Source organism: Danio rerio, chromosome 6, assembly GCF_049306965.1.
Source record: "Danio rerio strain Tuebingen ecotype United States chromosome 6, GRCz12tu, whole genome shotgun sequence".
In the NCBI taxonomy this organism is placed as follows: domain Eukaryota; kingdom Metazoa; phylum Chordata; class Actinopteri; order Cypriniformes; family Danionidae; genus Danio; species Danio rerio.
The window spans coordinates 16,520,009-16,541,753 of NC_133181.1; the positions used below are offsets into that span (position 1 = coordinate 16,520,009).

Here is a 21,745-nt window from a genome sequence, read left to right on the forward strand (position 1 = left end):
GCCTCCCAATCATCCCAATACACCAAATTGACTGCTATCACTGTCTCTCCACTCCACCAATAGCTGGTGGTTAGTAAGCGCACTGGCACCGTAGTCCTATGGCAGACGTCGCATCATCCAAGTGGATGCTGCACACTGGTGGTGTTGTGGAGAACCCCCCCCCCATGATGATAAAGCGCTTTAGGTGTATGGCCATACACTATAAATGCGATATATAAATACACATTACATAACATTACATTTTTATCATTGACATTATTATTTTAATCAATGTTTTTTTTTTTTTTTTTTTTGTAATGTTTTATTTTTTAAGTACTATGTACTTATTTTTTTCCTAAAAGTAAGTATTTTTGATTGAATAATAAAGAAACTAAACTAACTCCATAGTCCCAAACAAAGATTGGGTTTGAAAACAAAAACCTACTGCTTTAATAAAATAAGTGCATTACCAATGTTTTGAAATAATTCATCAAAACAATTCCTTTAGCTATGATAACCATGTATAGAGTGTACGATAGATAAGTGGCTCTTATTATTAGAAAACAATGCACAGCCTTGGTGTAAGGGTCATCAACTAGGCAGTGCATTATACTGTAACTGCTAATCAATAATACATTTTTTGCTTATACTACAGGGCTCTTAAATGCTTGATTGTATTTTCTAAGGTGTGCTATTTTTTTCAGATAATCCCACAGCTAAAGTAGTTCCAGGCAAGTCTGGACCACATTAGTTTCACCTCGTTACGCTGTATTTAGTTATTTCACAGGCTATAACAGTCAACAAATCTAAACAAAACAAAACAAAATGTTTTGTGTGAGATGTTTAAAGTTCCTGTGAAGAGCTTTGAAACATGCAGTTTTATTTGATGTTTGGTGTAATCTCAACCGAAACACGAAGAGAGGGTGGGACAGCCTATAGCATTTTGTTTTATCACTGCTCTGCCAGTTAGAGTAGTTGAGCTCAAGTGCATCAAATGAAGAGCAAATGGGAAGCGCATTAAAAACGGCAGGCCTGTCAGATAGTAGAGAGCATTTGATTGTTTATGATTTGATGGAAGACTAAAGTATAATGGGACGTATATAAAACCATTGATTCATTTAGGTGGAAGTGACAAACTACCAGCTTTACATGTTTATATCAGTTTTATATCTTCTAAACGCAAATGTTGTCACTGTTTTGGAGCACACTAGATTTTAGGTATCTTAAAAACGAACAATACTGATACTAACATCTAAAAAAACTTTATTTTAATTTCACGAGACCTGTAAGCGGCTAGACCTACCAAAGATTACTAACCTCATTCTTAACATGTAAGAGAGGGCATAGCCATTAGAACCTTATTGGCTTGAGACTAACTGCAAAACTGGTATTTTGTAAGTATCGTATTTTTATATATATAGTCAAACACACTTGTTTGTAGAGCAAGTAATTTGGCCATTATCTGCAGTTTGATATTCATAGTCTTTTCTCCCATAAAGTGAATAGAATATAAAAAGAATGTCACTCAAATAGATTTAAATGGGGACAAATACAGCAATTGATATTGCCACTCGGGCAAAGCAGTGGTGCAGTAGGTAGTGCTGTCGCCTCACTGCAAGAGGGTCACTGGTTCGAACCTCGGCTCAGTTGGTGTTTCTGTGTGGAGTTTGCATGTTCTCCCTGCCTTCGCGTGGGTTTCCTCCGGGTGCTCCGGTTTCCCCCACAGTCCAAAGACATGCGGTACAGGTGAATTGGGTAGGCTAAACTGTCCGTAGTGTATGAGTGTGTGTGTGTGTGTGAATGTGTGTGTGGATGTTTCCCAGAGATGGGTTGCGGCTGGAAGAGCATCCGCTGCGTAAAAACTTGCTGGATAAGTTGGCGGTTCATTCTGCCGTGGCGACCCCAGATTAATAAAGGGACTAAGCCGACAAGAAAATAAATGAATGAATATTGCCACTCTAGGGAGACAAGCCCCACCTATTAGTTAAGGAGCCAATCATCACTTGCTGGAATAGACTAATAATTGTATGGAAGTGTGTTTTTTGTTGTGATCCCTCTTGGGTCTGCAATCGTGCTGGAATCTCAGTGACTACTTGCTTTATAGACATGAGAAACATATCTACATAAACATGAAACGTTTACTTTTAAACAAAACAAAAACACTTGTTCAACACATGTTTTCTGACTTTGTATTCAGTATGAAATGAACATAAAATGCAGTCATCCTGTCTGACCTCATTCTTTTAAATGAATTCCCACCTCTGCCATTCAAATGAAATGACGCAACTTTGAACGCCTACAAACTTGTAAACAAAGAGGTTGTTGTCATTTTAGGAGGAGATTTGCTATAAGGAATTGCCACTGGAAATGACCTCAGAAGGCCAGTGCGGACAGATGCAGCGTTATTCAAAGAAATATCTTTTGTAACATGTAAGTTATTGATTCTTATAGTGTTTACATAGTTTGATTGGCAGGACGACGTTTAATCCTCCAGAAACATCCTTAAATGAGGTTGATCTTTTTTTCATCTTGGTGTGCATTAGCTTGGGCCACCTGAATTTCTGTCATGAGATTGTTGTTGTTAAATTTTATTGGTAAATCATACATTCATTCATTTTCCTTCGGCTTAGTCCCTTTATTCACCAGTGGTCGCCACAGCGGAATGCACCGCCAACTTATCCAGCATTTGTTTGACACAGAGGATGACCTTCCAGCTGCAACCCAGTACTGGGAAATCATTGGTAATTCCTAATATGAAAATTTATTATAAGCTTGGTAAACAGTTTTGGAAAGATTGTTTTTTTTCTTCATTCAAAGAGACAGAATCTGCACCTGCATATCTGAAAGAAATTTCAATAACGCACAGGAGTGCTTTGTGAAAAAATGTTGACAAATATCTTGAAATATAACATCAGTGTCTTCAGGTGTGGTGTACAACAATTTTGCATCATGGCTGCATTACCATCATCTTTATCATTGTAAAGAGAGTTAGTTTTGAGCAGTAGAGGAAAAATATTGGAATATAGGAATGTTTTAGAAATATACACCACCGTTCAAAAGTTTGGGCTTAGTAAGATGCTTTTGAAAGAAGTCTGTATGCTCTTCAAGACTGTGTTTATTTGATTAATACAGTAAAAACTGTAATATTTTAAAATAATAAAAATGTACATTTATTTTGTAACTTTTGTAACTTTGTACCTTTGTAACTAATGTAACTTTTAAGTTTAATGAATGTATTGTTGACTTTAACATAGATTACAAGTAGGTCATAATTTCTGGGTGATTTGTCTATTTATTCATGGCTTCAGATTGCAGGACCTTAAACTCTGCTCTGAAATATAACATCTGAGCAGTGTCTTCAGGTGGGGTGTAGAACAATGTTGCATCATGGCTGCATCACCATCCTCTTTATCGTCGTCTTCATTTTATAATAGCACTTGATAAAGTTGGAATGAAATCAAAATTTGTTCTTCCTTCTTCTATGTGTATAATAGTACTTGTTATAAATGATGTATCTATGCACTTCATTGTTTTGTCAATTTATTGCCCTTACAATCTTTAAGCAAAATAACATCATTACGTTCCCTCTCCCCTCAAAACTACTTTTCTTCTCTTCATTCAGTCTTCTTTCATTTTGTAAACATCACCCATCTTCTGAAAATCTTGTTAAAATTGTTTTCCAAAGGATAAAAACATGCATGCACTGCCCTACATTTTTTCTCATTTCAAGACAGTTTCAAGTCAATGTACATGACTGAGGAAAAAAGCACAATCTTGTCATCTGTTTCATGTCTACTTTAAGTTGTGTGGTGTATACTGTAAAAGACATGGGTATTTATTGCTGAGAATCTCTTTATGTATCTTGCTGTCCTGATGAAGATCTGGGAATTCTGTGCGTGTTTCTCCGCAGCCGCTGCTAATGAACCATGCTGGTGTTATTGCTGTTTATTTCTTTCTTTGTTGATGAGTGAATATTATTAAATTAATTATCTTTATTTTTGTTGGCACTTTATTTTGGTAAAAGACACATTTTTGTCTCTCTATAAATAGTGAGTTGTATGATGTGAATAAAGCTTTTTTGTTGCTGACCCCTCCCTAGAAAAGCATTATTAATTGGGGTTTGTAACACTCATTTGAAATGAGAAATAGCTATTTTTTTTTCCATATTTAGTCTTTCAAAACAAGGCATACACTATGCAGTCTTTGGACAAACTGCATCCCAGAAACCAATATGTCGTCACTGTCTAATAATCTGACATTAGACATTGATACAAACATTACAATCATGACTTTCAACATTATTACAGTGCACTTTGAGCATTCATAAGCAATATTTGTTAAGCTAATAGTTTGCTAAGGCAACCTGTGAAATGTGAAGTCTGACTTATCAAGCGGATAATTCAACAACAAACTCTTGTTCCATTCATATACACCAAAATTACCTTCATTTCCCTTATGGAGGCCTCAGTGTCAGCCGAAATAGAGGTATCACAGCTCCCTCTTCTGGATAAGCCTCCGCCCAGAGAGGCTAGAGTTGCAGCAGAGAGGGTGGAGGCTGTTCTGGACCCCTGTGAATGTAGTTTAAATATTTACTCCATCACATGCGTTGTAGTTTTACTTATTATGATGCTTGTCTTTGCATTCATTTAACATCTAAAAAAATGATTTAAAAAAATGCTAAAATCTAAAAAATGCACAACATAAATACACATTACATTGCATTACATGAAAAAAAGATCCCACTTACCTTTTCCAAAAAGTCTGACCTTTCTTCCACCTGTGTAAAAATAAAAATAAAATGTGTTCAAGCAGGGCTACACTTTAAAAAAACAATGCAAATGTACATAAAATTTGCTCAGAATTTATTTAACAATATTAGATAACAGCAATGACTAGAGATCTGTTCCATGCTTTATCCAGCAGAGGGAGCAAGACACAAATAGGATTAATAGTGATAGAGAATGTTTGAGAAACAGGATATGGAGAAGGAAAGACAAAGGGTCATTTTTTTTTTATCATTATTATTTTTTGTTATGGATGTTGTAGAGAAGGCAGACTTGACCTTGAAACGGCAGAATTAAAGCCTTGGCAGTGATAGAAAATGGAAGCTCACCACTGGGCTGGCACGGGCTGAACTTGCCCTAGATGAGGCCCTGGAACTGGAGCCCAGAAAGCCATTGTAGTCTGAAGGCTGACCAGAAAAGCAGGTAAAGAGAATGACAAAAGCACAAAAAGAAAGGCAGAAAGTGTTAGAAGTAAAGAGAGTTAGTTTTGAGCATTGGAGGAAAAATATAGGAATGTTTTAGAAATGAGAGCACCATATACACTACCGTTCAAAAGGTTGTGGTTAGTAAGATGCTTTTGAAAGAGTAATTTTATGCTCATCAAGGTTTATTTAATTAAAATTCAGAAAATGTGGTCATATTTTAAAATAATGAAAATGGTAATTGATTAAAAAATGTAACTTTAAAGCTATGAATGTTTACCTTAACAGAAACTATATGTAGGTCATAATAATTAATGGGTGATTTGTTTCTAATCATTCATGGTTTCTAATTGTATTGTAGGACATTGAACTCTCCTCTGTAAAACATAACTAAATCTGGGTGGGTCAGGTAAACTGCAGCAGAAAAAACAGCTAAGGAAATGCCATTTCATGGCATCTGTTATTTTACAGACTTAATCAGTAGATGGTGTTCCTGTAATTTCAACAATATTTAATACTTAATTGTATTTATTGCAATTCAAAAGAGGAAAAATGAACTAAAATTAAACTTTAAAGATTTTTCAAAGATTTTTTAAGTGATGTTTAACAGAGGAAGGAGAATTTCACAGTATTTCCTGTATTCCTTTGTAAGAAATATTTTTTCTATTTTTCTTCTTGTTTCTTAACTTTGGCTGGAATAAAGTTAAATAATATTAGCCCCATACATTTCTTTTTCTTCGATTGGCTGGAGAACAAACCAATGTTGTCCACATGACTTGCCCAATGACAGTAAATAACTTAAATAATCTAGTTAAGCCTTTGATTTCGACTATACGTTCAACTATAAATATAAAATAATTAGAATAATGCACTGTTTTAATATGTAAGATTATTAGATTATCATTTTTTTATTAGAAATTAGTTATTAAAACTATTATGTTTAAAAATGTGTTGAAAAAGTAACAACTTCCCAGAAGGGCTAATAATTTGTTGTTGTTGTATTTTTCAGGTGAACTATTCCTTGAAAAGAACATACATACATAGCGTAACTTGAAATATTAATTAAATCAAATATAAATTAGATTTTCTCAAAAAAATAAAATAAAAATACAAATCTTTTGTACAGTAGTGCAAAACCAAGTCTAAGTGATGGTAAAACAAACACTGACACACATCAGTTTCTGTGCAAAAGAGAGTCAGACATCTGACTAGTGAACAATCAAACTTCAACCAGACAAACACAGAAAGGAAATTCATCCAAGCTGATGAACCATCAAATGCATGCCTTACATACATAATCCCACTCTGATTACTGCCATGCAGGCACCGGAACGCAATACTGGGAAAAAACAGCAGATTAACCTCAGAGAAAACCTCAAGAAATAAACAAAGACACAAAGAACACCTAGTCAAGCTCGTGGTCTTTTAACAGACCCATGCAAGATGCTTAACAATCCCAGACTGGTATTGTGTATCAGGTCATGCCCCTGTCAGAGGAAGAGGTAAAGATCGGGCCTTACGCCTCTAGCGCTGGAGCCACTGAAACGCCTAGTGGCAGAGTATGAGCTCTCTTCATGCAGAGACCCCTGCAGACAGAACAAAACACCTCACCATACACCCTATATTCACCTTACACATCTGGCAGACAAAACCAACTGTTTAAAAGAACACTACACTTTTTTTGGAAATATGTTCATTTTACAAGTCACATTTTTTAATTCATACATCCGATCTTGGAATCGCGGGAGCCCTTTTAGCTTAGCTTAGCATAAATCATTGAATCAGGTTTAACCATTAGCATCTTGCTCAATTTTTAAAAAAATATTTCCTGCTGCAACTCATCACTAATAAACATCCATACCCACTCATTCTCACACATACACTACAGACAATTTAGCTAACCCAATTCACCAGTACCACGTCTTTGGACTTGTGAGGGAAACCAGAGCACCCAAAGGAAACTCACGTGAGGACGAGAAGAGCATACAAACTCCAACCAGAAATGCCAACTGAACCAGCTCATAGACAGTTTAGCTGATCGACATGACTTTGAAACTCTCCATTGTCTGTGTATCTGTGTTTACACTTGGTAAACAAATTGGTGAGCCTTCACAGCCAATCACAGTCATTTCTGTTGAGCATATGAACACAATGGCCAATCTTGAAGGTGTTTAAGAACTCGTTCAACAGCATTCAAATGCAAGTGGGAAATGGACTTTTTTTTTAATTCTACTACTGACTGGTCTTGAACTCGATATACCTTAGACAAATAAAATTTTTAAAAATGACTGAAATGCTGTTATATCGAACAAAATCTTGTCAAAAGATTGGCAGTGCGAAACAGCTCAGCAAAGGAGCTATTTGGGGAAACTAACTTCCTAAAAACTACCATTGGTCTATGACAATTTTGCAATTGATGGATGTGTTCTGGAACTACACTTTTTCTTTGACGTTCATAGTATTCTAGCAGTTAGCAGCATAATTACACAGAATGGACGAGTGGCAGAGCTGGTACAGATGTATTAGCACCTGTACGATCGCTTGCAAAAAGTCTTGAATCGAAAATGCTGGGGTGTCCAAAGATTCTGAAAAAGTTTTTCACCATTCTGCCTTTTCAAACTTCTTCATTCATTTATTCCTTTTACTTTGGCTTAGTCTCTGATTTATCAGAGGTCGCCCCAGTGGAATGAACTGTCAACTATTCCAGCATATGTTTTACGCAGCGAATGCGCTTCCAGTGGCAACCCAGTACTGGGAAACACCCATACACTCTCACATTTACACACACTCATACACTACAGCTAATTTATTCAATCCAAATTCACCTATATCTCATGTCTTTGCATTGTGGGGGAAACCAGAGTATCCAGAGGAAATCCACAGGGAGAACATGCAAACTCCACACAGAAATGTCAACTGGCCCAGCCGGGACTCGAACCAGCGATGTTCTTGCTGTAAGGCAACACTGCTAACCACTGAGCCACCATGCAGCCTTCAAACTTCTTTTTCCCATCAAACAAATAAAGAAAAACACCTTCGTTTGAAATATACCAAGTATGCCCTAATAATCAATTAACTTTGCTTATGTACCATGGCTGCAACAGGCACAATAATATTATTTACCACCTAAAAAACTGTCCCCAGCTAAGTAACAGCTGTAGGTAACATCGCTACGAAATAGCATTGCATGAGATGCTAATGGTCTAATTTGATTCAGGGATTTACAGTATGCTAAGCTAAGCTAAAAGTGCTCCTGTGAGATCTGGATATCAGCTGAATGGATTCCGAAACGATAAAACTAATTCTAGGGGAGTCGTAAAATGAGTCTATTTATGAAAAAGTGGAGCGTTTCTTTAAAGAGAAAATAAACAATCTGAAATGACTACTTTATGCATCCAAAATGGCTCGCCATCATGAAATGTGATCAACAGGGCTGCTAACAACCAGGGGAGATGTACTGTACTTATAAACACATCATGGGCAGGAAATGCTCATTACATACAGAGGAGATTTAAGGGAAACTTCCTTGCGTGTTAACACTGACCTTAATGCACTCTGATGTACTGTGAGCACTTATGAAATGACGAATTGAAATTAAGAATTGATTACTGAGTGGAGGCTATGGACGCCAAAGACTTGTCAACACATGTGTAGCCAAAGACATTCTGAGTATCGGGTTACTAAATTGCATGCAGGTTTCTGCTCACATAAACTATTGAACACACACAACACATGTCTGTAAATGAGACAGTTCACCCCACAATGAAAAATCTGTTATCATTTTAATGTCGTTAAATAATTGATTTACAATTCTGGCACGATAAACAGATGAACAGAGATATGTAGAAGAATGTCAAGGAAGCTATTCCCAAACATTGCTGTGAAGAAAAACTAATGTTAACGGCAATTATGTAAATGTTTTAAAATAAAAAGTAAATAAAAAGTATTTTAGTGCATTAAGTTACTTTATGCAAATATAGCGTCAAATATAGTTGAAGTCAGAATTATTAGCCCACTTTGATTTTTTTTTTCATTTTTAAATATTTCCCAAATGTTGTTTAACAGAGCAAGGAAATTTTCACAGTATGTCTGATAAAATTTTTTCTTCAGGAGAAAGTCTTATTTGTTTTATTTCGGCTAGAATAAAAGCAGTTTTAAATTTTTTTAAAAAACATTTTAAGGACAAAATTATTAGCCCCTTTAAGCTTTATTTTTTTTTCGAGAGTCCACAGAACAAACCATCAGTATGCAATAACTTGCCTAATTAGTTAGCTTAATTAACCTAGTTAAGCCTTTAAATGTCACTTTAAGCTGTATAGAAGTGTCTTGAAAAATATCTAGTCAAATATTATTTACTGTTATCATGGCAAAGATAAAATAAATCAGTTAAATTAGTAAATTTATCATGTTTAGAAATGTGTTGAAATAAATCTTCTGTCTGTTTAACAGAAATTGGGGGAAAAAATAAACAGGAGGGCTAATATTTCAGGGGGGCTAATAATTCTGACTTCAAGTGTACATTAAAACTAGAGCTTATATTGGGCCCAAAAAATAAAACCCGGCCCTACCTGAGCCAGTGCACCTTGTGTCCGAGCCTGACCCGGTCCAACACATTAACTGTAATTACAGTATGAGCCTGATTTTAAACCCAACTATGTTTTTATACGTTTTTATTTCTTAACTACAATTCTGAGTTGTTTGAACTACAGAAATGAGTTCAGATTGATCTTAATGAAAAATGCAAAAAGTACGAAGCATGTAAACTGCAATGTTTGTTTCTTCAGAATGGATCGTAACAAAAGGGGACATTGAAGGCAGACTATCATCCTTTCTGCCATGGCAAGCCTGCTTCATGTGTCTGTTCATCGAGGAAGTCCCCGCTTTTTTTGCTGTCACCTCTTTCAAACCGTACGTGCGAGCTGAGTGTGAGCAGTGCATGTATTTCGGCGTACATGTTTACATATAAGAACTGTCATATCGCATGCAGAAGCAGTGCATCAGTGCGGAGCATGAACAGACACAATATGTGACCCTGGATCATAACAAAATAGATAATAAATAAAATATAAATAAATAATATAACTAACTAACTAAATTAATTAACTAAGATGTAAACATCACCTAAACACTGTAAAAATAATGTATAATGTTTGCATTTATTTATGATTTGTTAGAACTGGACAATATTTGGACAATAAGTTGTCCAAATAAAGCTCTTACATATATCTCAATAAATCTTATATCTCAATACATAGTACTTTTTGTATACTTTACAAAATATCTGCATGGAACATCTTTATTTTAATATACTTTTGGCATAAAAGGAAAGAAATTTTTTGAAAATAGTATATATTATATTATATATATATATATATATATATATATATATATATATATATATATATATATATATATATATATATATATATATATATATATATATATATATATATAGTTTTTTTTGGTTTTATTTTTTTTTACAAAACTTACCCTTTTTAAAAGTGTACTTAAATGTTGTATGGACAAGATGGCTTGAACATTCTACTACAGTTCCACTGTTTTTGTATCCCACACAAAACCCTTCAGTGACAGCAGAAATTTCATTTTAGGGTGAACTATATGTCAATTATACTGTATGCTATGTAATCACAACAACAAAACAGTGAACAAACAATCTGCACGTCAGGTAGCATGCAGATTACAGCTGGAAACGAACCCTGTGACTTCTTGAACGAGGGGTTTCAATAAATAGTGCAGAAGGCTAAAAAGAGAGAGGAGGAAGAAATGTATATTCTCATAACATTGAATGTAAATACTACATGTTCTTCATGTTGAGTAAATCAGACCTTTAAAATATATATATATAAAAATAATTACATTTCTATCTTTAATTTGCACCACCATAAAACAGCTCATTTAAAAAAGAAGTTTGCATCAACTCTGAATTTTCCATTCCTTTAAAAACCAAATAAGTAAGCTTCCAGACGAATCTCTGGGAATTTCATGTGTGCTAATTATAAATTGTCTCAAAATAATCCTTAAAACGCAAACAATGTTGTAATAAGGGCAGTGCAATCTGATGAAATAAATCAAATGGATAAAATAATAAGAAGTCTATTGTTTATTATTCTCTATTGGTCATTATTTAGAGTATGGTAATGCTTTTTCAGTATTTGGATTACTTTCATTACTAGCCAGTCAGAAGTGTGAATTGTAGCATTGGGAAAAAATACATGATCGAAAGAACAAAGTTTATTTTTCTTTTTTGTTTAGCAATATTATATATATATATATATATATATATATATATATATATATATATATATATATATATATATATATATATATATATATATATATATTCAATATAAATATTTATACATTAATAACCAAACATTGGACCTTATAGTTCTAAATAAAGTGTGAAAAATAACCACTTTTTTGAGTACATACTAGAGAAATATTCCTGTCCAATGTGGTTAGTATTTAAAAATGCTAATCCAAATGCTATGCTAATCAACTACTTTTCTAAATAAGGTACTATATTGTGAAATCTATGGTTGTCAGGAAATTAGACGACATGGACGTCAGGATTTTGCCAAGTACAATGCGATCTTGGGTTAACATCTATATTGATCCTGGAACATCATTTTTGTTCGAAAATGTAAAAGTGCATAAACCAAACCGTAAGCCTAAACTTAATATCAACTAAATGTATCCCTTAATTCTGATTGGCTGATTAGAATGTTGTTCAAGAACCAACATGGCTCATCCAGGAACATGTCCTACTTGGTAAAATCAGATTGGCGCATCATGATTGGATATTTTCGTCATATCGCCCAGCCCTAGTTGTAATCAAATCAGTCTACATCATTGTTTTTTTTTAGTAATTTTTTAGTTAGTAATTTTAATTTCAACTTAAAGAATGCAACTTCTACCGATTCTTCTGGAACCCAGTGGTGGTGGTCTATTGACAGTTCACTGTTACAAAATGCTGGGACCCACACAATTCATTCCTGTAGTCCCAAAACAAATCGATTTAGCTAACTTAAGGAATTTAAGCGGATTGAACATTAAACAATTAAGTTGCCCCCAAAAAATCTCAAGAATTATGTTGTTTCAGCTCAAGCAGCTTGAATAAGCAGCAAAAATAACTCTTTGAGTGTTGTTTGAAAATAAGTGTGCCTATGAGATGACTGAGGGAAAGAGAAAAGCTAGAAAAGCAAAATGAAGAAAAGCTATAAGCTAAAACAATGAAGGGGAGAAGAAACTCTAATGGGATAAAAAAAGAAGCATTGTTAAGGATTATTAGAGGGACAGACCCGTCCATTTTGTAGTCTGGCTGAAGTCAGACTGCTGGTGCTGCTGCAGAGATCTGCGTGGTTGCCCTACGGTAAGCAGAGGAGGACAAAAGACAATGTGAAAATAAGGGGTGGGAGGCTGAGGTGACATGTTGTAGGAAAAGTATGATTCAGCAAGAGTTTGAATGATAGAAAGAGGGAGCTAGCAGTGACAGGACTCTGTGCAATCGATAGCCACACCGTCATTTTCCTTGATCAGTAGTAAGGGACTTTACTGGTACCTAATATAATAAATGTTCATCAAATTGAAATTATTATGTTGAGCTTCAGTGTTTAGAGCAAAAACACACTTTGATTATGCCTGGCAAGTCAAATACTATATAATAATAAAAGGTAACCTCTTTTTTAAAAAGGTTACTAATCTAAATAAATAAAGATCACAGTCCAAACATTAGTACAACCAAATTAATATGTTGAGAGAAAATATTAAATAGATTTTTAATAAACAGGACAAATCATAAAAATGTATTACATTTTGTTGAAATATTGTGATTTTATTATTGCAAACTCATTTGATTTTAAAGGTATTATATTTCTATGTAAGGTGACCAAACATTCTTTTTATAATCATGACTGTTTAATAAAACTCAAACATACACATTTTTTCACCAAAAAAGTATTGATTATATTTACTGAGAAATTGATAAATATATTAATTTTTAAAATGGGAGTTTAGTTATTTATGCAAATATAGTGTATGTCCAAGAAAATTATTCCTTTTTTTAACTTGTCAACTGCCCTGAAAACCGAAATCTAAAGTATTAGAAAGCAAATTCAGCAAATACAGCTTGACATTCCTTTCATTCAAATGAAAGCTCTAAAGGAGGAGGTGTACTAACCCTCAAACTGCCTCGACTGCCTACAGACATCCGCTCTTCATCATCTGATATCTGAAACAGAAGAAAAAAGAAAAAGGGGAGATTAAAACAGCTTCAGGTAAATAAACAGCTTTCTGTTCATCTGCGAGTTTATGAGTTTTGATCAGCCTGATCTCACATAGAATGTAAGTATTTTACATGTTGTTAGTTTCGCTAATTGAATTTGTACAAGTTCAGTGGTACAAAAATTAACAAATTTAAAAAGAAGGCGATGTCCAGATCCAATTACTTGATCAGAAATCGGGCCCGATCACGTTATTTTGGATCGGATTCAAACCGTGGGTCTGTTCTTCGTACGTGGATTACTCAGTTAGCTGGATTTAGATATTGACAATTTGACATGATCCAGGATCTATTCGATCTTCAAAACAGATCCGAGAGTTGTTGTCATAGCAACAGTTCTGGTAGATCAAACCTGGTCGGGAGCAGGTTTATTTCATAAAAACAGGATTGGATCGGGTCAGTTCAAGCAAAGATAATACTGAAAGTATGTGCTGAATTCTGATATTTTCTTACAGTAGTAGTTATATACACTTTGGAAAATATTAGTAAATAGTAAATATTTTAACTATATATATATTAAGTATATTAATATTAATATTATATATTAAGTTAAAATATATTTAAAAACTTATGCAATCTGCACCCCCGAAATGAAAGTACAAAGACTGTCACCTGGTGGTGCAAAGGGAAAACTTATTGATATGAACTTTTTAGATCGCTTTAGTACAATTTGTGTATAATAATAGAAATGCACAATATGAGACTTTTTTAAAAGCAATTATACATTTATACAGTCATAAACATGTTTTGACAGTTAATATGACGGTAGTTTAATGCTTCACAGAAGTTGCAAACGCCTTTACCAATAACAAAATATTTTGTAAACATCCAGTTATTCTTTACACCGATTTAAAAAAAATGGCTACTATAAAACTACTATGGCTACAGTACTATAATAAGGAAAATCCACTCTAACTGTAAAACTAAATAAATTGCTCTTGACACATGAAAGGGCCAAGCATGCAACCAACAACAAGGTGCAAAGTTATTGCGTGTCATATTTAACAAACCGTTTACTGTGAATTTTATGTAATTTTGCTCACATGGATAACTGAATATTAATCAGATGATGTCGTTACGCTGCTTTGCCATCAGCCAGTCGTTGCATTGCTGATCATGATTTTGAGGATCGATAGATCTGTCCTTCACAACACACGCAGCGATCTCAGATCAGTTCATCCAGACATTTTAATCTGATTCACAAACTTGTTTGAAGAACCAAATTAGCCAGAGATCAGTTATCAAGATGAACAGATCCAGGATCTGCCAAATCATCTTAGATCATTTAAGCAAGGTACGAAGAACGGAGCCCATGCCTCTCAATCAGAACACAAATATATATGGAAGCAGCTTGAAACGCATAGAACGAGCATGTCTGCAGTCTGGAGGTATTATAAAGTTGATGATGAAAACATTGCCATAACAAACTGTGGGATACGTAAACTTGGGATTGCCTTCCGGCCGGGTATTTTAAGTTGAGGTGCTATTTGGTTTTATATTAGATTTTTTTTATATTTACTGTTGCACTAAAGTTCAAAAGTAAAAAAATTGTTATTTATTACTTGATTGTTCAAGCTACCTCACAGAAGTGCTCTGTTTGTTAACAAAGTTGTTTAATGTTAAAATAAAATGTAAATTAAATAAAAAATAAGGAACATCCTGCTGTTTCTTCACTCTTCTTTATTAGTTTTTTATGTATTATAGAAGTATCGGATTAGATTTCGATATCAGTAAATACTCCAAATCAAATGTCTCAGATTCGGACTCAAGGGCAAAAAAATCTGATCGGGACATCCCTACCCTAAACCCTACTGTCATTGGGGGATGAGCAAATCGTACTAAATTGCATGAATGAGATCTTATGATTTTATACGAATTCACCTTTATATCAAAAAGTCAAGGGTTGCTGTTAAATTGTGTTGGTTTTGATATATTTGTACCCTGAACTGAGTAATATTTAACTCTTTTAAGAACATCCTTATTTGCTGATATTGTATAACTTAATAGCATTAGGGTTATAGGTTAAGGTTAGGTCTTCATGTAAAAACATTAGAGGTATATTGGTCTCTTTAAACAGCTATGTAAATATGTATGTTTTCAGTTCAGGGCCTTCATAAGTTTTGTTTAAAGTCATCAAAATGTGGTGAAAGTAAAATCTGTCAAAAATATTGGTGCTTATGGAATTTAGTTTCCAAATTCTGAAAAAAATTTGTAAGTTGCTATATAAAGATGAGTAAGTAATTTTAATTTTTTACATCTAATGTCTCTGTAATGAACAGCACACTTTAGGAATTTAGCAAAGTTTAAATATTTGGAGGAAGGGATGGAGAAGAAGGAGAAGAGGAAGAATCAGAAAAACCCAAGTTATAATCATAAGCTGCTGATTTTCAACATATCAGGATAGATTCTGATTGCCTATTTTCCTTAGCTATTGAATTGAAAAAATGTTTGAAATACCATTGCATTGGTGTACTGTTAGTACATAAAATCATAGCATTAAAGGCCATGGCATTTAAATTAAATATACGTTTGTATTGTATCTAACTTCAATGTTATGCACTTTGTGTAGATATTTAAAGATGGCCATATACTGAATGAAGTGACAACACTTTAAAATAAGATTCCACTTGTAACAAGTGCTGCCTGTGAACTGTCTTTCCATTACAAAATTGCCAAGTTACAGATCTGATTTATTTTAAAATCAGTGATCCTTACTGCCTGTTAGATATACGACATGAAGTAGGAGAAGAAGCACTGCATTAAATTTAGTTTCCCCTTGCTATGTCTTTAAAACATGACAGTTTATTTTAACCCAGTATTTTCAATGGAATTTCTGCGCTGACGACACTAGTGTTTAAAACGGTCTTTCATCTCATTTTATGCTTGAACAGCTAAATGAATAATTAAATCTATGTAACTGAATGTATTGTAACTACATTACAACATCAATGCTGTAAAAACAACTTTGTGAAATTGAAAATCCTCACATTAAGCTTTCACCGGAAGTTGTTGGCTATAAAACTCTAGCTGTGCATAGAACCCATTAAAACACATATGTAGAAGTGATGCTGATTGCTTTAAAAGTAACATTTTAGTATGGTGACCTAATGTCACATTTAGCTAACTGCTTATTAGATTGCATGTTGGTTTTTTTATTCATCTTTACTATGTGCATAGTACTGATTTAATCTTGCATGACTATATTCTGCTTCCCTTAATGCCATACCTAAAGAAAACCACTACAACAATGATCTGACTGGCAGTTAATAGACAGTAAATAATGACTTTATTCAATGTTATAAAGTTTTATTGTTACATTTTATTTTAACATTTACTATATATATATAGTATATACACACACACACACACACACACACACACACACACACACACACACACACACACACACACACACACACACACACACACACACACACACACAATTGAAACCAGAAGTTTACATACAAAGGGACATAATAGTTTTTAAAAAGTCAGATGTTAATGTGACTAAACTTTTTTTTCTTTTAGGTAAGATAGGATTATCAGGTTTGTTTTGTTGTGTTTAATAGCAGAATAATGAGAGATTTTTTTTGAGAAATTATTATAATTTTTCTTGTAAGTCAAGTTTACATACAATGAGATTATTATGCCTCTGAAAAAGCTCAGATGATGGTGTCAAGGTTTTGGAAGTTTCTGATTGGCCAATTGACAACAATTGCATTAATTGGAGGCACAGCTGTAAAAGAGTATTTAAAGAAAACCTCAAACACACTGCTTCCTTTTGTGACAACATGGGAAAACCAATAAGCCAGAATAAACAAAAAGCCAGATTACAATTTGCTAAATTCCACTGGGAAAAAATAAAAAAAAATTTTGGAGACATGTCCTGTGGTCTGATGTAACTAAGATTGAACTGTTTGGTTATAATGACCAGTTTTACATTTAAAGGGCAAATGAGAAAGCTTACAAGCCACACCATCCCAACTGTGAAGTATGGGGGCGACTGTATCATGTTGTGGGGCTGTTTTGCTGCAGGAGGGACTGGTCCTCTTCACAGTATAGATGGCACCATGGTAGAAAGAACATTATGGTGAAATACTGAAGCAACATCTCAAGACATCAGCCAGGATATTAAAACTTGGCCACAATTGGGTCTTCCAAACAGACCATGACTCTAGGCATACTGCCAAATTAGTTGAAATGTGCTTTAAAGACAACAGAGTGAATGTTTTGGAGTGGCCATTACAAATCCCTAATTTAAGTCCTATAGAAAATTTATGGACAGAGTTGAAAAAGCTTGTGCGAACAAGTCAGCCAACAAATCTGACTCAGTTACACCAACTCTGTCAGCAGGAATGGGCCAAAATCCCTTCAAACTATTGTGACAAGCTTGTGGAAGGATACCCAAAACATTTGACCAAAGTTATACAGTTTGAAAGCAAAGCTAAAAAAATACCAAGTGTATGTATGTAAACTTTTGACTGTCTAGATCAGGAGTCTCAAACTCAATTGACCTGGGGGCCGCAGGAGGCAAAGTCTGGGTGAGGCTGGGCCGCATAAGGGATTTCACAAAAAAAAAAGTCCTCAAATGTCATTATTAACAAGTTTTAATTATTTAAATTAATTATTACAGCAGGCTGTAGCTAGGTAGGTGGCAGGCTGCAGATAGTTAGCTAAGTGGCAGGCAGGGGCGGGAACAGCTTACCTTGGTTCTGGCCGGCACGAGTTCCCTCCTAAACACTTCCCGCCCGTCACAGCGTCTAACAAAGGGGCGGGGTGCGTGGTGACGTCACCGGCATCCCCGCCCCTTTGTTTACACGGCGGGCGGGGAATGCCAGTGACCGCTGTGTACGGATAGAATCAGCATAGCGGGGAGCGCTCTCTCTCCCCGCTCCGCTGATTTTGTCAGTGTACAGCGGTCGGCGCGGGCCACAAAATATTGCACTGAGGGCCGCAAATAGCCCGCGGGCCGCGAGTTTGAGACCCCTGGTCTAGATATTAATAAAATATTCTCAAAAAAATGCTCTCATTATTCTGGCATTTAGCAAATGTAAATCATTTGAGTAATCCTACATTTTAGGAACTATAATTCTTACAACCTAAAATAGTAGTTCATACTAAACATTTAGTATGACATATAGTAATAAACATTTAGTATGATTTACCATCAGACATTTTTTTTTAAAATCGTTATGTTCCTTTTTTTAGAGTGTATGCAAACTTCTATATATATATATATATATATATATATATATATATATATATATGTATATGTATATGTATATATATATATATATATATATATATATATATATATATATATATATATATATATATATATATATATATATATGTATATATATATATATATATATATATATATATATATATATATATATATATATATATATATACATATATGTATACTAAGAACATGACATGAAGGATTACGGTATAATATACAGTCTATACTAGCATGTTTTTGTGGTTTATTTTTTTGTCTCTAACCCCCTCCTTGCTAAGAGCCTGCTCTACTCTGATTAGTCAAAAGGCCCTGTGTGCTGTGATTGGTCTAACGCTTAAAACTTGTCAGAAATGAAATGGCCATTACCATATCTGCCAGGATATTCATTCATTTATAGATTGTAAACAATGTACAAAGAAATAACTGCTTTGATTTCACTATATAATTAGAGGCACAATTTGATAATTAAACATTGAAAGGACTTGTTCATCCAAATAAAACTCTATTTAAAGTGTGCTTTAGCGGTTGTTTTAAACTAGCTTGCAGTGTATTAGGGCGTTAATATAAAATAATAGGAGAATAAAAGCTTAAGACAAAAAAGCAGAGGCAGAGATACAGACCGAGGTATGTCTCCGAGTGTGGCGGGAATACCGCTCACTGTCCTCCTGAAAAGCAGAGCAGGAAAAACAGGACAGAAACCAGGAAGTTTTAGGTCAGAAAGTCACATGGTTATCAAACACCAGGAAAAAACTGAACAAAGCATGCACTGAGAGATTATGCTGTCTGTCATATCATGGTTTATTACAGGGCTTAGACAGGGTGTCTGGAGGGGTGGGAGGGGAGGGTTGAGAGCTTTAAGATGTGGGTCACGCGACCGCCCTATAATCCCGCTGTATGTTATGACCACCTCTGCTAAGCCCTAACATGTCAGATGGGCCTCCTGCCCCCCACTGCTCCAGTAAAGCCTGTGAAATGAGGATCAGACACAGACTACATGCAACATCAACCAATCACATTTCACTCTCTGAAGGATGCTTTAAAAACATGGTGGTAGTTACAATTAAGTGCCCCTATTACGCCATTTAAAAGGTTCATTGTTTTCTTTAGAAGGTCTCCTCTGATACATGCATGTTTACATGCATTGACAGTCAAAAAACGTTAAATTTACCTTGATATTTATAATCACCTCACTTTTCATACACTCTCAAACAATTAATTTGATTAATCTTGTTTTTTAAGCCCTTTTTTGCTAAGAGCCTGCTCTGCTTTCATTAGTCAAATGGCCCAGTTTGTTGTGGTTAGTCTAATAGCGAAGGCTATGCAATATCTGCCAGGACATTCCCTCCCTCAGTAATTTTTCACTGTACAAAATATCTTTTACAGTTTCTGTATTTTGTGATTCGCATGTTTTCACACTATGTGCATTATGTGACCATGATATCTGCTCTGTCAACTTTTGATGTTAAAAATGTAACTTTACAATTTAACAAATTTTAGTAGTTTGATATAATATAAAGTTTTAGAAATAATATATATGTATACAGTATATATATATATAGATAGATAGATAGATAGATAGATAGATAGATAGATAGATAGATAGATAGATAGATAGATAGATAGATAGATAGATAGATAGATAGATAGATAGATAGATAGATAGATAGATAGATAGATAGATAGATAGATAGATAGATAGATAGATAGATAGATAGATAGATCGAGTTTCAGAATGGGGAAGCAAGGTGTTTAAAGTGACTTTGAACAGAGCAATGCTGTTGGTGCCAGACGGTCTGGTCTGAGTATTTCAGAAACTGCTGATCTACTGAGATTTTCACACACAACCATCTCTAGGGTTTACAAAGAATGGTTCGAAAAGAGCAAATATCCAGTAAGCGGCAAATGCCTTGATGATGCAGGAGTCCGCATGGTGGTCAGATTTTGGCGTCAACAACATAAAGGCATGGATCCATACTGCCTTGTATCAACGATTCAGGCTGGAGATTGCGGTGTAATGATGTCGGGGATATTTTCTTGGCACACTTTGGGGTCGTTAGTACCAATTGAGCATTGTGTCAATGCCACAGCCTACCTGAGTATTGTTGCTGACCATGTCCATACCTTTATGACCACAGTGTACTCAACTTCTGATGGCTAAGCCCAGCAGAATAATGTGCCATGTCAGAAGCGTGAATCTCAAACTGGTGTCTTGAACATGACAATGAGTTCACTGTACTCAAATGGCCTCCACAGTCACCAGATCGCAATCCAATGGAGTACCTTTGGGATGTGGTGAAATGGGAGATTCTATCATGTCAATATGGACCAAAATCTTTCCAGCGCCTTGTTGAATCTTTGCCACGAAGGATTAAGGCAGTTTTGAAGGCAAAAAGGGGTCCAACCAGGTACTAGTGAGGTATACCTAATGATGTGGCCGGTGAGTGTATGTATATGAAAAAAAAAGATACATTCGATTCAATTACTAATAGAGAAATTTTGTTACTTTTCAGATAAAGTAATTCATTTTTAATGCTGTGATTAGCGATTAGCAATTTACTTCTTTTTCAAAGTAATACCCAACACCATTTGAAACTTTGCAGACCTTTTACATTTACAAACAGCTACATTACATTCAACATGAAGGGTAAGATAAAAAAAGGATAATAGGGGCACTTTAAGGTTTGATTTACTGCATTCGGGACCTGTGCTGCATGCATTTTCTAATGTAATTTCTATCTCTTGCGGTCTACAGCATGTGGCAGTGTGGTATAATGACAGGTCATACCATCCACTGTTCAATATGGCCCCATTTGCTGTCCAGCCCATAGTATTTCTGGTGCAGAGAGGAGGAGAGCAAGACGATCAAATGATGAAGGGTTATGGAAGTAAAGGAGGATATTAAAAACAGGTGTGAAAGAGAACTTGAGTTTAAATGTGGAATTGGTCCTGGTTTTGGCTATATTTCTGTAACCTGATGTCCATAAAATTGACAGCTGAACAGATGTAAAACAAT

General features: G+C 34.8%; 1 protein-coding gene across 50 annotated transcripts in view; it reads right to left on the reverse strand.

Moving 5' to 3' along the window:
* The window catches only part of lrrfip1b (leucine rich repeat (in FLII) interacting protein 1b), an 83,815-nt gene that overhangs the window by 21,747 nt on the left and 40,323 nt on the right, over nt 1-21,745 (reverse strand). For 5 of the 50 annotated variants that reach the window (XM_009302282.5, XM_021477056.3, XM_005168724.6 and 2 more), the window contains exons 4-12: nt 21,518-21,565; nt 19,353-19,397; nt 13,386-13,436; nt 12,508-12,573; nt 10,902-10,946; nt 6,706-6,771; nt 5,093-5,170; nt 4,727-4,756; nt 4,422-4,547 (exon numbers count right to left, since the gene is read on the reverse strand). In XM_009302282.5, coding sequence (XP_009300557.1) covers nt 4,422-4,547; nt 4,727-4,756; nt 5,093-5,170; nt 6,706-6,771; nt 10,902-10,946; nt 12,508-12,573; nt 13,386-13,436; nt 19,353-19,397; nt 21,518-21,565 — 555 coding nt within the window. The remainder of the gene's footprint in view (nt 1-4,421; nt 4,548-4,726; nt 4,757-5,092; nt 5,171-6,705; nt 6,772-10,901; nt 10,947-12,507; nt 12,574-13,385; nt 13,437-19,352; nt 19,398-21,517; nt 21,566-21,745) is intronic. The other 45 variants (XM_073953810.1, XM_073953788.1, XM_073953786.1 and 42 more) reach the window with 17 other exon arrangements.